Below are 15,754 nucleotides of genomic sequence, written 5' to 3'. Positions count from 1 at the left end.
GCCATCCACCCCCTCTCCCTTGGTTCTGCCCTCCCCCTAGGCCGGCGGTAGTAAACCTGAAACGGTCCAAGTTGGACCAGTTCAACCGACCTAACATGCATCTATCTATACTATAATTTTGTTATTATTTTAAATTGCCTTTCTAACCTAGTTTGTAATCGCATGCCAATGTAAAAAAACAACTAAGAAATCCGAGAATCTACTCTTGTAAAACATTAACTTTAAAATTAGCAAGCTTAATAATTTTTATTAAAATTCCTGCAATTCCCTCTATGTTTCACATCATAAATACTAGCACGAGTACCCAAATAAATGGAGTTCCTCAAAAGAAGAAGCAATTAAAATATCAGGGGAAAAATTTTAAGGGCAACCCTCAATGCTTTTGATGTGGAAACTAGCACACTAAACTATGTAAAATGGTTGCAGACAAGTATATTAGTTGCAATGAACTTAGTGATAAGATCAAAAATTGCAATGAGCTAAGTGATAAGATCAAGGATTTCCCTCCTAAGGACAAGAAACCTTGAGGATTACAAGAAAAACATGAGATAATTTTTTAGGAGTATTGGCAAGCAAAGAACAATCAAAATAGTACTACTCTCAGCTAGGGGTGTAAACGAGTCGAGTCGAGCTCGAGTTAGGGGGTGTTCAGCTCGACTCGCAACTCAAAAACTCAGCTCGACTCGCGACACTATATCGAGCTTATCGAGCCGCTCGCGAGCCACTCAGATCGGAGCTTGAGAGGAGAAGTATCGGGACAGTGGCTTGGAGTCGAGAGCAGCTCGGGAAGAAGAGAGTTCTCGTGTGTGGAAGAGCAGCCAAATGGAGGTGTCTTCCTCTCCTATTTAACGACGAGGTGCATCGTCGTTTTGAACAACGGTCGCAAGATTTGCGGGAATAGACGCGAGCACAGCAGGATTTACGGATGTCTTTCGACGGATACGAGGTACGGAGCAGGATTTCGGGGATCCTGCAGAGCTACGGTATGATTTCATCTTCTTTTCCTTTGGGTATTGTTCAGAGGTCAACAACGAGCTCGACTAAACGAGCTTGAACGAGCTCAACGAGCTCGACTAAACGAGCTTGAACGAGCTCAACGAGCTCGACTAAACGAGCTTGAACGAGCTCAACGAGCTCGACTAAACGAGCTTGAACGAGCTCAACGAGCTCGACTAAACGAGCTTGAACGAGCTCAACGAGCTCGACTAAACGAGCTTGAACGAGCTCAACGAGCTCGACTAAACGAGCTTGAACGAGCTCAACGAGCTCGACTAAACGAGCTTGAACGAGCTCGAGCTCGACTCGTGAGCTCGATAAGCTCGGCTCGCGAGCAAGCTCGACTCACTTACACCCTTACTCTCAGCTACAACAACATTAATTATTGGTTCCTCAACCATATCAATAAGCTCGAGTGCAAAATCAACGACAATAACCAGTAAAGTACCAACAATCAAAATCAGCTCAGAATCAAGAATGACCCAGGAAGCTCAAGAGACTGACGATGGGGTGACTTGTATAATTTTTTAAGGTAATTGATGAGTATTTTATTTAACCCTAGGGCATCCAATGATCCATTCATATTAGACAACTTTACATCAAATTCATAAGTTACTCAATTACAACCACATTTATCAATTAATATCACTCAATTCATGCATGATAGTCACCTAGTATGTTCATGACTATGATATAAGTATTAATGATGTGCATATACCTATTACACTCATTTTATTCTTATTGGATGAGTTCGATGTGATTTTGAGTATAGATTTTCTATCTAACTACAATACCATCATTAACAATTACAATAAGAGGGTAAATTTCTGTAAGCTTAATGTATTAAAATTTAGTTTTAAGGGTGCTAGAAGAGCAATACTTTATTCAGTGCAGCAAGTAAAGCACAAAAGATATTTCTCATGAAGTGAATACCAACAAATCAAATGTTAATTTGGACGATGAAATTTGGGAATCTTATGACGTGTTTCTTAAGGATATTTGGCGTGCCACCTGACCAGGAAACTGAGTTCCCCACAAATCAATTCTTTAAAAATCAATCTCAAGAAAAGCTACTCTTGATTCTCAAATTTGTTTGACATGCCACTCTTTTGTTGGTGGAATTTTGAAAACATATTTTAAAAATATTAGTTTTCTTTGGGATTTAAAATTGAATTCTAAAATCGAATTGTCTAGTTAGAAAAAGTATATCACCTCGAGAGGTGAAAATAAAATTTCATAACATTATTCAGATTTAGAATTATGAAATTCATCTTGAATATCGTGACCGGATGCTAAAGAGAACTTCATATGGCCCCGAAGAGTTAAAATGAGATTCTACTGAATATCCAGCCACAATATTCAAGAAGTGTGATCGTTGATTTCACATCCAAAGCCTTATCAAAGAAAAGTGTATCTCCCCAAAGGGAGAAAATACCATTCGATGATAATTCTTTGATTGTGATAATAACGATCACTAGTATTTTAAGTTTTCCCAAAGAAATCTAATTGAACTTTGAAAAATCAATTTTAAAATCAGGTGTGTGTGGTTCTAAATCTCCTACGAGCGCAAGCCCTCGTAGTTAATTACATCGTAAGAAAACAAGGTCTCCTACGAAAACTCTCGATTAAAACAACGGCAGAAATTTTGTTAGATTTTCTAGGAGTGATATCAAAAAGAGAAGTGAATTTTGGAAACTCAAAAGGGAATGGATCAAAATTGAGCAGTTATTAACGGAGTTAAAGGAGGAGAGGTAGGGGACACTTTGAAATTCCAGAACCATCCGGAAGCGTCCCAACTTAATCTAAGTGTTGGGCTTTATGTTTTAGGATTGAAATGAAGCTTTAATTAGAGTTGAGTATTTTATTAGAAATTTGGGACTATATTCCCAAAATTTGGGGTCTTATAATCAAAAATCTGACCCGGATCCTAAATCTAATTTGGACACTGGACCACAGTCGTCCGATCCTAACTAATGCAGTGCAAAACCTGGACTTACCCCGGCCTGGATTGGGGAGCCAGCTAACCACCTAATCGAATTAAAAGAGATGAGTCCGGTCTTTTATGAAAGAGTGGTAGGGACGTTATAATTAAAGTTTTGGAGAGTTGGGGCCGACATCTAGAGATTCTCCTAATTGGCCCCTTTGACATATGTTGGGTGCAAAAATACTAAACTGATGCAATTAAAATTTTGACTCTTTAAGTTTGTATCTAATGCAATGCATGCTAGTTAACAACTTCCAATCAAGTATGCTTGAAATCTTTAAAAACAGGCTTATAAAATAATTTTTTAGAAGACTGGATTTTTCCCCAGGTCCGGCACTCGTCCTCATAGTCCAGACTTCCGGACTCTACCCGCAAGCGCGGCGAAGTGGTCTTAAAAGCAAGGAAAGAGATAATGCAGAATAATGGCATGCGACCCCGGGGTTCGATCCCCGTCTAATTCTCTAGATTCGTTTATCTTTCTATGTTATTTTAGACTCACTAAAATTTTAACTTTTAAATTATGAGTATAAAAACTTTCATCACCCTCACGAGCCTCCAACGTATCCAGGCGGAAAACAAAGCGACACACAATCGCCAAAAAACTAAGGAAAATCAAAAGTCCTAAGGCAATCAAATTCAGTCACATCAAATATTAATTAATCAATAAATGTCCATAGGCAAAGTTGTCTTGCTTATAACAAAACCAGAATTTCTGCAGAAAGTAAAGTGGCCGGAACCACCACTGACAACAACCCCTGATTCTAAGACCTGAGTTAATGACGCAAAGTAGTTTGAGTGCGATACTCTCAATCTTCAATCTTCAATCCTGTCTTCTTTGGCTCCTTTCTTCAGCTTCCTTTGATTCTTCGCAGTACACTACCCAAAGGATAAGGAGGCACTTCCTTGAGGGGAAGGCCACTTCTTTCCTCTTTATGGGTAGGAAAATAAGTATGGTCAAATTTTGGATCCAAATAGAAAAAGGTCTACTGCCCCTAAGAGCCCATCCTTTTCTCTTTGGAGTCCCAAGCTTTGCGACCTGTGTATCTCCCAACTCAAAATTTAACTTTTCACAACACTTAAACAATTACACAAAATTACAATTTATATTCAAATCAAAAATTCAGACTCTCCTGCAATGTTATCCTAAGCAGTTAATAAATAAAAAGCAATAATTCTCAAAGCAGTTATATATATGCAGAAAAGAAATAAAACACACTGTCACGCTCCTTTTATTTGGGGGCTTTAGCAGCTGAAGTCACCTGTGCAAACATTTATAGCAATTGATATTTATTATTAACTTAGCCCCCTTTTTTCATTGCCCTGCCTATGAGGCGTGCCACCTGCCCAAAAACGTGTGTAACATCCAGATGGTACCTAAACCTAAGGGTAAATCTAGTCGACCAACACACATCAAACCATTCACAGACTGCAGAAAAAGGTAAACAAAACACAGCCAAAGCAATTTCTTGTCCACAAACATGCAGTTGAAAACTACAAAAAATCTGGCACACAGCAGTAAAGTAAACACCGGGCCTAACCTAAATTCTAGAGTTGGTTGTCCTAGCAAAACCCATCTAAAGTGTGTGTAGAAATGTCGTGTGGCAGGGATAGATCCTAAGGTGCGAAGTGAATGGTTAAAGTTGTTTAAAATTCTGGTATGTTAAGGCTTAAGGGATTTTATATTAGAATTTTAAATATTAATACATAAGAATTTATTTAAATATTTTAAAGTGTTAATTGATTACTACCTTTGTTTCACACCGAGGCCATGAAGTTTATTTCACCTTCCTCGGAGTTAAGTTAATAGCCTCGTAGGCTTGGCTTACCCAGTAGTAATCGAGGTTGATTAAGTTATTTTAAGTTAGTTGGAATTAAAGGAGTGGATTAATATTAAGGGGAGTTGTTTACTGATTTTAAGGATTAGTTAATAATTTTATCAGCCTATTTGAGTTTGAGGGAATTAATGGATTTTGGAGGCTATCCCGATATGTCAACTAAGGGGTCAAAATTTGACTTTTAGATTAAGAATGTTTTCTGGATATTTAGTATTTTATTAAAATATTAGATCTCAATACGATCAGTTATATAGTAAATACAGTGAAATCCGATTTTTCTACATTTTATTATGAAGGTTTGAAGTTTTAGCCTAATTTTGACTTAAGGTTGACCAATTTGTTGACTTTTTAACTTTGACCAGATTTTGGGAGTTTGACATTTTTGGAAAATACTAGATTTTAATTAGAGTCATTAGCCACTAAGTTTGATTGATTTGGAAATTTTTACAATTAGTTATGAATTTTGGAAGTTTGGTATTTATTGGAATTATTTAATTATTTCAATTAAGGGCCATTTTAATGATTTGAATCCAAATGAGTCCTAAACTTCTTTAAATCAACTCCAAAGATCCAAAATGATCTAAGGAGAGATCAACAAGTGTTTAAAGATTTTTTGGGATTTTTAATAATTTTTAATCAATTAAAAATTGATTAAACATTAATTTTGATTAAAATTAAATTAAAGTGGATTTTAATGTTAAATTAAAGGAGTTTTAATTTTCAATGATTAAGAGTTGAAATATGGTTGATTAGAGGTATTATGGATATTTTTTAGAATTAATCTTAATTTATGATGATTTATTGAATTTTCTAAGTCCTTAAAGGGGCTGAAATTTGACATGCTCAATTTTCTTACCTAATGACCTCTAAATTGAGTAAAATTTAAACCAAAGGTACCTGATGTCACTAAGTTTATGATGTTCAAGTTTCACCCCTATTGGGTGTGTGTACAATCCCCTATGAATTTTCAAAAATTTTTAGATATTTCCTTAATTATTTTTTCTAGGTGTCTCTACTATTCAAATAGGCTTGAAACTTGGTGTGTCTAACCCTGACATTTATTCAATCATACCACAAAAATATCACGGCAAAATACTAAAATCCTAAGGAGATATAAATTTTCAAAGTTTAGGGTCCAAAATAGACCCTTTACCTTAAAAATTCATATCACAGAAATCTATTGAGCATCTGAACCTAGAAAAATTATTAAACATGCCTAAGATACTCAATAATCATCCACCAAAATTTGGGCTTCATTTGATCACTGGATTGTGAGAAAATTGAAATAAATGAAATTCAAATAAACTCAAATAGCTCACAATACAGAAATCAAATCAATATAATTTTAATTTTAATAAATACTACATTCGATTATCTTTCCAACGAGCCCAAGAACGCCCCATTTGGTGGAGAACTCGATTTTCTATGAATTTTGAAAGATTTAGAGCATTTAAAGTATATTTTATTCAGATTTTGGTCAAATCAGCTGACGGTGACGTGGCGACGTGGCGTGACGCCACGTCATCCTCCCAGACCGTGGGATGACCCACGTTCAAACCCTGGAGGAAGCCACGCGGTATACCCAGATCTGAGCCGTCTGATCTTTGATCGGATGGTCCATATCTTCTCCAGTTCATTTTGAATAGAAATTTAAACGCTCATATCTTTCAAAATACTTGACGAAATTACACTAAATTTGAACTGTAGCTAGAGGGCAATATGATCTTACAATGCCTAGAGTTTGGAGGCTCCACTCATTATAAAATTGCTACAGTTTTAAATTGAAATTTAAATTTTAAAAAAGCATAACTTACAATCCAACCGTCGGATTTTTGCGATCTTGGGCTCGTTTGAAAGCTGCAGTGATCCTCTACAACTTTGATGAAGACTTCAAGAGCCGGATCTTGCTGGATCGAAAGTTATATTGGAAAGTCCTCTTTCTCTCTCTATAATGCTCTCTCCTCACTAAAATAGTGATTTGAGGCTTGGAAATGGATGGGAAAAGCTTTGGAAGGTCTTGAGGAGTGCTGGAATGTATGGGAGGAGTTCTTAGAAGGTTGGAGGCTGCTAGAGTTTGGAGATTTTGATGATATGAGAGGGAATGATGAAGAAGCCACCTTTAGGTCAAGTTTTTCCCACTTTAACTTTGGCTTTTGGATTGGATGGTTGAGATTTGATTTGGAGTAGTTTTGGATGAGTTCCAAGTGTCCCCTATGCTGCCCAAAGCTAGGAAATAGGGTTGGTGGTGAGTGTGACTTCTCTTGGTCCATGGGAAGAGGGGACCACACCTTTTTCCTCATTTGGATGAACCAATGCTTGGCTTGGTTAATAGAGCTTGTTTAATGATCAATTAGGGAGGGAAAAAACATATTCCCATCAGCCAAAAAGAGATTTTGGCTTGGAGAAAGGGTTTGCTTTATGGGATGATGAGGTGGCCAAACCATGGTCTCATTTCAAGGTTTATTTTTGACACATTGACTTGTTGACTAGTCAATGGTGACTAGGATGTGCATGAGGGAGGTCAAGAGTGCTACAAGACATCATGCCAAGGAATTTGAAGTCAAGGGTGTATAATTAACCAATTTCGATGGGTTGAATTGATTCAAAGTAGCTTGAATGGTTAAAATTGGTAAGTGTTGGGTTAAAGGGTTGATTTGGTCAACCATTGTTGACTTGGTCAACCAGGTCAAACCAAAGAGTAAGTTTGGGTTCAATGTGTTCCTAAAGTCATTTAGGATTCATTGGAATGACATTTGAAGAAGGTTTCAAAGGTTGATAAGTCAAATCAAATTGAGTTTAGGCCAAAAGTCTAAAAATCCCCATTTAAGGGCATTTTGGCTTTTTGGTCTCAAGTCAATTCTGGGTCAAATTGAATCTAAAAAGATGTAGATCATTGCTTAACAAGTCAATATCAAGGTATTAGGAGTGATCAAAAGATTTGGAGGGGGCTCCAAAGTCAAATTCCACTATGTGAAAGGACCAGTGGCATTGATTGTAAATATTTGAAGGTTTTGCAACCTTTGGAACTGGATTAAGTTTATGGGGTTAGAGTCCTCCAAATGAATTCAAATTTAGAGGGTTGACACTAGAGACATGTCACATCAGTATGAAATTGATAGACTCTGAATCAGAGGTCGAAAGACTGGGTTTCAAGGTGATGGAAAAATCACCTAGAAAGGGCTTTAGGACCTAAGTCTTTAGCCTAAGAGTTATGGGTTTGAATTGAGTTAAGATTTGGATTGAGCCTAAGGGCTAGGAACTAGGAAAATCCTAGGATCTAGGACTCAAGGAGGAGTTAAGAGTGACCTCATACAAAAATGAGGTCAACAGCCACCAGAAAACTTTTATATTTCATGTATCTGTGACGTAGATAATAAGCATCTATATGATATCAATATCATTCTAACATCACATTTCAAGGGAAAAAATAGAGAATAAATACCATGTAAGGCATTGCTTACCATGCAATTCATTATGTCAACCTATCTCAATAGCCAAAAGAATGGCTAAAACAAACAGGATATTATGAAATGGGCGATTGCATACTCATTATAAGCAATGTCTAGCCTCGAAATAGTTTGATTTGTCATTAAATAAAAATAACCATAAGAGATAGAGCAACAATCATTTTCAAAAGTCTAGAATGATATTAACTGTTAGTGTGCCTTTTGGGGGCTGGATGGTGAAGATTTTCGAACCATTTTTTTTAATTTTATGCAAATTTTAAGAATAATTAAATAAGAAACAAAAAAAATTGGATAGCTTGTGCTATGATCATAAAAGTGAACCTTTTTGGCACGGACTCCACCCAAGGACGGTATTCCTTGATGGATGATGAACTCAGTATCGATTACTCCAACATTCTTGGTCCGATCCCCCTGCAATGCATTAAGCAAATTGTCTGTCAAAAATATGGATATAGAAAACAATCACACATGCACAGCAACTTCTAAACAAATAATAATTATATAGTTTCAAAATGAACTTTCAAGCAAACATCAAAGCAGTTGATTTGCTTGTGCTAGAAATGTAACACTAAAAAATCATGTACTGCATTTATTCTCCACTTTGGATGATACTTGAAGCATCAAGCTCAACAAGGGATGTGAAATGACGGAGCTAATGATCAATAATCAAGTTTTTTATCCTTGTGGGGTATGAAAGTGCCCATTAACTCAATGATATGCATCCTTCAATTATGGATTATCTCAAGTAAATTATTTGATTTCTCAGATATTTTTCATAAAAAAATGGGTTATCTAAAATTTATATGAGATCTAGAGAATTGAGATTTCTCTTAGTCACAAGCCTCCATAACTAATTATACCTCAAGTGCGAGACCCGAGAACATCTCATTTAAGGACTTGGTTACACTTTGGATTGGTGGTTAAATTTTAGGTTTATGAATGAAGGACATGGAAGGGGATGAGCGGTCAACTCAATAAAAATATCAGGCAACCATCACCTCAGGTCAACTTGGAGAAACAAATACACTAACAACCAATGTTGAATACCATATCATCTAAGGAGCCTAATTTGCAACCACAGTTTGCCTATTCCCAAATATCTTGAATTGAAAAGGGTGATGATACATTTATGGACATTCATTTTTCATGATGAGATCCTTAAATCAAGGTTTGAATCAAGCGAACCTAAGGACACAAGTAAAATACTTGCGATTCAAAAGTATTTTTACACGGCCATTAGAATGTTAGTATATTATACTTGACAAACTCACAATAAAATTGGCTCAAGGCACAAAGCATAGAGAAGGACAATTTAGAGGTGTTTTTACATGACCATTTTTAACCAAAGGCATGGTATGTCCAATTCAATAATTCAAGATTAAATCCTAAATAAAACTTAAAAAAGATAGCAGCCTAAGACAAATGGGTGAATATGATTTGATTAGTGCAGAAATTTTCAATAAAAATTTGCATGATTTGACTCAAAGGTTTACTATTGAGGTTAACATACACATAGTAGAAGACATTTTAGCATATACAAGTGGTGCCTCAAATAAGAAGCCCTGAGTTGGCCTAAAAGCTCAGGTTGAAACCTAGATTACTCAAAGAAGCTTCTTGGACACAAGCGTTAATAACTTGGTTCGCTTGCTTTAATGTTTTTTTAGTTCACAACAAACATGCCAGCCTCGAATTCAAAAACGGTTGGGCTTGTATCACAAGGAAAGCCCAAATAAATGGTTGAAGATTAATGGGTCATAAGTGTTTGACCCAGCTCAAAAATTGATTGGAGTTAAATATGGATTAGACTTAATATTTGTATATTTGATACAAACTCAATCCGGGATTTGATAAAGTTGGCACTCACAACTCTATATTTGATAACGGCCTGATAGACTTAAGATTCATCTATATAGCATGAATATGGCTTGTCCTAAGTCAATGCTAGCTTACTTGGTCAAACAAAAACTTCTGGTTTTGCTTATTACGGAAGCACAGCAATAGATCTTATAACTTGGCTGTCTGAATGAGACTGTCCCGATTCATTTCTGCTGATTTGGTTTGAGAATTGTGTTTGATATTAAGAATTGAGCTTTTGAGTGCAAACTTTATTGATGTTTGGATCTTGTAGCATTACCTTTAGAGTAGCCCAATGAACAAGAACTTATAAATATGGTGCAATTATTGTCTCTGAATTTTAGAGAGGGTGACAAGCATGGGTCTTATAATCACACACCCTATAGGGATTATATCCAAAAATCAAGCAAAATCTAAAGATAGTCAAGTTTGATGGATTTGAATGATTTGACTTGATTTAATTTGATTACGTTTGATTTATTTTGTCAAGATGTGATGTACATGTTCTCTCTTGTATGATGAGGTTCTCTCTTCTTGTTGTTTTGTAAAATATTAAATGGACAATTTTGATTTGATATATACATGTTATATTTGAAAAATAAATATTTTTATAAGGACGATGGAGTAAAAATGTAAACATTTTAAACTCTCTCATTTACAACAAAATAATAGAGCTATAAACTAACCCGACATTTTTATGATGAGGTTCTCTCTTCTTCTTGGTTAGTCAAAATATTAAATGGGCAAATTTGATTTGATATATACATGTTATATTAAGAAAATGAATATTATTGTAAGGACGATGGAGTAAAAATATAAACATTTTCAACTCTCCTTTACAACACAATAATAGAGCTATAAACTAGAATCTCCTATTTTTTTCTCTAAACACCTCAATAATGTAACACTCTTTTAATTGTCAATCTACATTGAACTGCAACCCATCTGTGCTCTATCAACTTCTCCCTCCATGAGATACCCATCTTTGTCTCAAACAATATCACAAGCAACATTCTTCGAGCATCCATGTCCCACTGATGGATGATAAAAGCTATTCTATCAAAGCTCTCTATTAATACCCTTCGTCGATAATCTACATTGATACCACCAGTGACATTATTTATTCGTGTATCTTTTAACATATCTGTGTTTTAGAACACGAGTCTCATTGTTGACTCTACATATGATTCACATTTCATCCCTTCATGACTCAGTCGCACTCATCTAGCAACAATCACAACATTTGGGAAACAAAACCTTCTACTATTTCATGTATGGTCACTACTATTTCCAAACTCAAGTTGGCACCTTCTATGTCACCTTGAGTTTATGGGGGTGTTACAATATCTAAATTATCACAGTACTAACAAATTATAATAGGAATCTTAAATAGTTATTATTGTTATATTTTTGCTTTATTGGAGATATTCCCCTTTATTACAATTTCCTTCATGATTTTTCTCTCTTGCCTATAAATAAGCATGTGCATGCCTGTATTATGAATTCAAAGAAGTGAAATTCTTTCCATTTCCTTCCTTCTAACGCACCCAATGAAATCAAATGGACTCAATTAACATTATAAGGGAATAAATTAGGTTAAGACCTATCCGAGCTATGACAATTTGAGGTTTAATCGGGCTAAAATTAGGTCAATTCTAGTGGAACACAAATGAGCTAAGTTTGGTTCAACTTAAGTTGGGTTAGTCTAAGCATCTAGATTTTGGATTCACTTTGGTTCATTAGTTACTTAACACACATTGTATATTGAGATGACCGGATCTAACGAACCGAGGGTCTTGATTGTTCATGATTTGATCAATTACGCAAGGCTTAACTTAAGATTGAACTAGGTTGACATACAGGAACTAGGTTGATATGTGGGCTAATCTATCAGAAGGGACCTAAAGCAATAGTCAATTATACTTAACAAGGTCCAATAAACTTATGAATTAATAAATAATATGGAAAAAAAAGGTCCAATAAACTTACTAGCTCAAGGGCAATTGGTCATATCACCTCAAGCACTAGTTGGGCCTCATCATACCAAGGCTAAGTCTTATTTAAGGTCAATGGTTCTAATATGTTAGTTTTGTCTGGAATGTGATTGTGTCGATCAATCGCATTGTACTGCTAACTCGGACATTAACTCCATTGATTAAGGTCGCCAGGGGTCCTCCCCCCAAGGAATTTTTTTCCGTACAATCGTACAGCTCTGCGGCGCTATGAACCCGAGCGCTACGGTGCCGTATAGTTTCTTGGAGACAAACAAAGTGCGGAGCGCTGCGGCACTCCAAACTCTGGTGCTACTAGAGAACGTTGTGGTGCTCTAGACCCCGACGTTGTCAAGCAAATTGAAAACAAAGAGTGGAGCACCGCAGCGCTCCAAACTTGGCGCCGCATGGCTGTGAGGCAGGGTGGGCAATTTTCTTTCTTATTTTTCATGAATGGTTGCATCCCTTAATGGTTTAAGTGAGTTTCTCTCTGTTTTTTGTATGAAAACTGTGCATGGGTGAGGAGATATAAGGAGAGAGTTAGAGAGAAGAGAGATATGTACTATTTCTCTCAAATTTTTATAGTAAATCGCTTGATGTGGTGTCCGTAATTTTTTCCTGGTTTCGAGTTTTTCCACATCAAATATTGGTATTCTTTCTTTTCGTTGTCATTTTCTCTTCCTAATTTGCTTTGCTACTTGGTTTTACTTCCCCAACATAATAGAATTTAAGAAATAAGCTAAGTTTTGCTCAATTAGATATGGGAGTCCCATAAATTCAAGCATAAGTCAACCTTGATAGACAATGATAAACCTAAGGTTGTTTTAATATTTATTTAACTTTGAGTGGGTCTACATACGTTAGAGATACCATCAAGTTGTGCCTAAGGACTTTACCTTCAATCATCTCCATCTTAGATTATGATTCACCCATTTAGACAGAGATGCAATGATCTAAGGCCACATATAACTTAACAGATTGACAAGATCAGAGCATGAATCAGTCAAAATATAACTACTCAATGAGGCTAATATAATGATCAGCTCATATCAATGAAAATCATATTAACTAATAACAATCAAAGGATCACACTAAAAAGCAATGAGGTTGATGGGATAATCAATGCCGAAAATTCACATGGTATTATATGATGAGATTGGGTCATGCACAAGCTCTTTTAGATCAAACATGCACAATAGAGTTGGGCTAGTAGACTAGAGGATCACACAAGTCACACCAAGAGGAGACTTACCAACAAAATTGAACACATAAGTTAGCTTGATTTGATTTAAGCCTTCAGTGAAAGGAATTCACTCATATTGAACACAAGTTGTGCTGAATTCTCCTAAGTTTATCCAAGATTGTCAAGGAATAAGTGTTGTCACCCAAAATGACAATGATTCTCAAAGGATATCTTCACTTGCCTAATATTTTTTAGAATCAACTAGAACAAAGTGAAGACCAAGGATTTATTGACCTATTTTTAGAAGTCGACACTTTCAATATAATTACATCAAGAGATTTCATATATTTTGAAGTGTAATGCATATTGCATGTTATTGCATTGATGTACGAGGGTGATATTTTGGTCGATCAAAATGTCTCTGATACGCCCTAGGGTTTCACAATTTCGGTTTTGCCCTAATTTCCCCCAAAAGAGAGGAATTTCTCCACCAAAATCAAAGAGAAACAATCACAAGAGAGTTGGGATGAAAAACAAGAACCTTTGCATTAGAAAACCAAGATAAAACAAGATAAGTTTGTCCACTTCGAGAAGGACATGATCTCCCACAAGAAAACCCTAGAAAAGAACAAGAAGAAGACTAGGAGAAGAAAACTAGAAAGAGACTTCCTTTTTCATCATCCCCAAAACTAAACCCTAATGGCCCTCTTCATACCATCCCAAAATTCCTCCCATACCCAAATTACCCCCACTTAAGTGGGTGGGTCCCTTTGGTCCAGCCGGTCCGCCCGCCCCACTCTCTTCCGCCTGTAGACCCGCACGAGTCCAGGCTGGACCGGGTGAACCGGTCCATCAATACCGCCCTCTAGAAGATCAACCTTGTCCTCAAGGTTGAAGTCTGGAAACTGCACCTGCATAGCTTCGTATATCTCCCAAGTAGCCTCATGTGTCGGTAAGTCCTTCCACTCGATGAGAATCTCCCTTTTGCCTTGATCATTCTTCCTCACTTTCTTTACATGTAGTGGCTCTAGTAAGAATTGCATATCTTCTGTAAGGCCCTGGGGTATAGTAGGAATGGCCACAGTATGATCCCCTATGCTCTTCTTCAATAGCGATGCATGGAATACAGGATGGATGGAGGAATGAGGAGGTAACTTGAGACGGTAGGCCACCATCCCAACTTTCCTTTCGATCTCGAAGGGCCCGTAGTATCGTGGAGAGAGCTTTTCACTTCTTCTGTTAGCTAAAGTCTTCTGTCGGTAAGGCCGTAGCTTCAAGTATACCATCTCTCCCACCTCAAATGTCACATCCTTGCGGTGAGCATCCGCCTTGGTCTTCATGATCTGTTGGGCCCTCAATAGGTGTTCCCTCAACTCTCCCAACACCCTATCCCTCTCCTCCAAGTATTGATCCACTAAATATACCGGGGTCGTCCCCTTCTGATAATTCACCAACGGTGGTGGATCTCTTCCATAAAGAATCTTGAAAGGTGTGAACTGAGATGCGGTATGGAAACAAGTGTTGTACCAATATTCTGCCCATGGCAGCCATTTGACCCACTGCTTAGGCCTCTCCCCAACGAAGCATCTCAAGTAAGTTTCCACGCTCCGGTTCACCACCTCGGACTGTCCGTCTGTCTGTGGGTGGTATGCTGTACTCCGCTTCAAGAATGTGCCCTGCATCTTGAAAATCTCTTTCCAAAATGAACTCAAGAAGACTTTGTCCCTATCCGAGACAATAGAAGTGGGGACCCCATGCAATCGAACCACCTCTCTGATGAAAGTAGATGCCACAGTAGGAGCTGAAAAAGGATGCCGTAGTGGAATGAAATGGCTATACTTGCTCAGACGGTCAACTACCACCATGATGACCGTATATCCTTCCGACTTGGGTAACCCCTCAATGAAATCCATGGTGACTTCCTCCCAAATCTTGTTTGGAAGCACCAAGGGCTGCAGCAAACCACTAGGGGCACAAGCTTGATACTTGTTCCGTTGACAAATATCACATTTGCTCACCATGTCTTCGACATCTCCTCTTAACCCTTTCCAAAAGAATTCGGCTTTCACCCGCCGATAGGTCTTCTCCACCCCCGAATGTCCACCAATACGGCTATCGTGATACTCCCGTAAAAGAATGGGGACAAATGCTGAGTCACGGTGTAGTACTAACCTCCCTTTGTATAATAAAAGAGAGTTCTCTAGGTGATACCCTTTGAACCCTCCTTCTCCCTTCTGGATAGCCGCCCGGATTCTCTCTAACTCCTCGGTATGTTGATTTTCCTTCACCATTTCACCCCAATCAACCAATTGTGGCACAGATAGTGCCATCAGCTGTGAGCACTCCACACGAGAAAGAGCATCTGCCGCCTTGTTTTGAGCTCCGGGCTTATACTGAATCTCAAACTCATACCCCAAGAGTTTTGCTAGCCACCTCTGATGTTC

At 37.3% G+C, this 15,754-nt stretch overlaps 1 protein-coding gene across 1 annotated transcript in view; it reads right to left on the bottom strand.

Annotated features, from left to right (window-relative positions):
- Positions 1-15,754, bottom strand: part of LOC110115778 — a 58,533-nt gene that overhangs the window by 19,974 nt on the left and 22,805 nt on the right. Inside the window, exon 11 of the mRNA XM_020849142.2 lies at positions 8,604-8,693. Coding sequence (XP_020704801.1) covers positions 8,604-8,693 — 90 coding nt within the window. The remainder of the gene's footprint in view (positions 1-8,603; positions 8,694-15,754) is intronic.

This window comes from Dendrobium catenatum, unplaced genomic scaffold, assembly GCF_001605985.2.
Source record: "Dendrobium catenatum unplaced genomic scaffold, ASM160598v2 fragScaff_scaffold_1482, whole genome shotgun sequence".
Classification (NCBI taxonomy): Eukaryota; Viridiplantae; Streptophyta; class Magnoliopsida; order Asparagales; family Orchidaceae; genus Dendrobium; species Dendrobium catenatum.
Note: the sequence above shows the minus strand (reverse complement) of the source record. Positions and strands in the feature narration are given on the sequence as shown.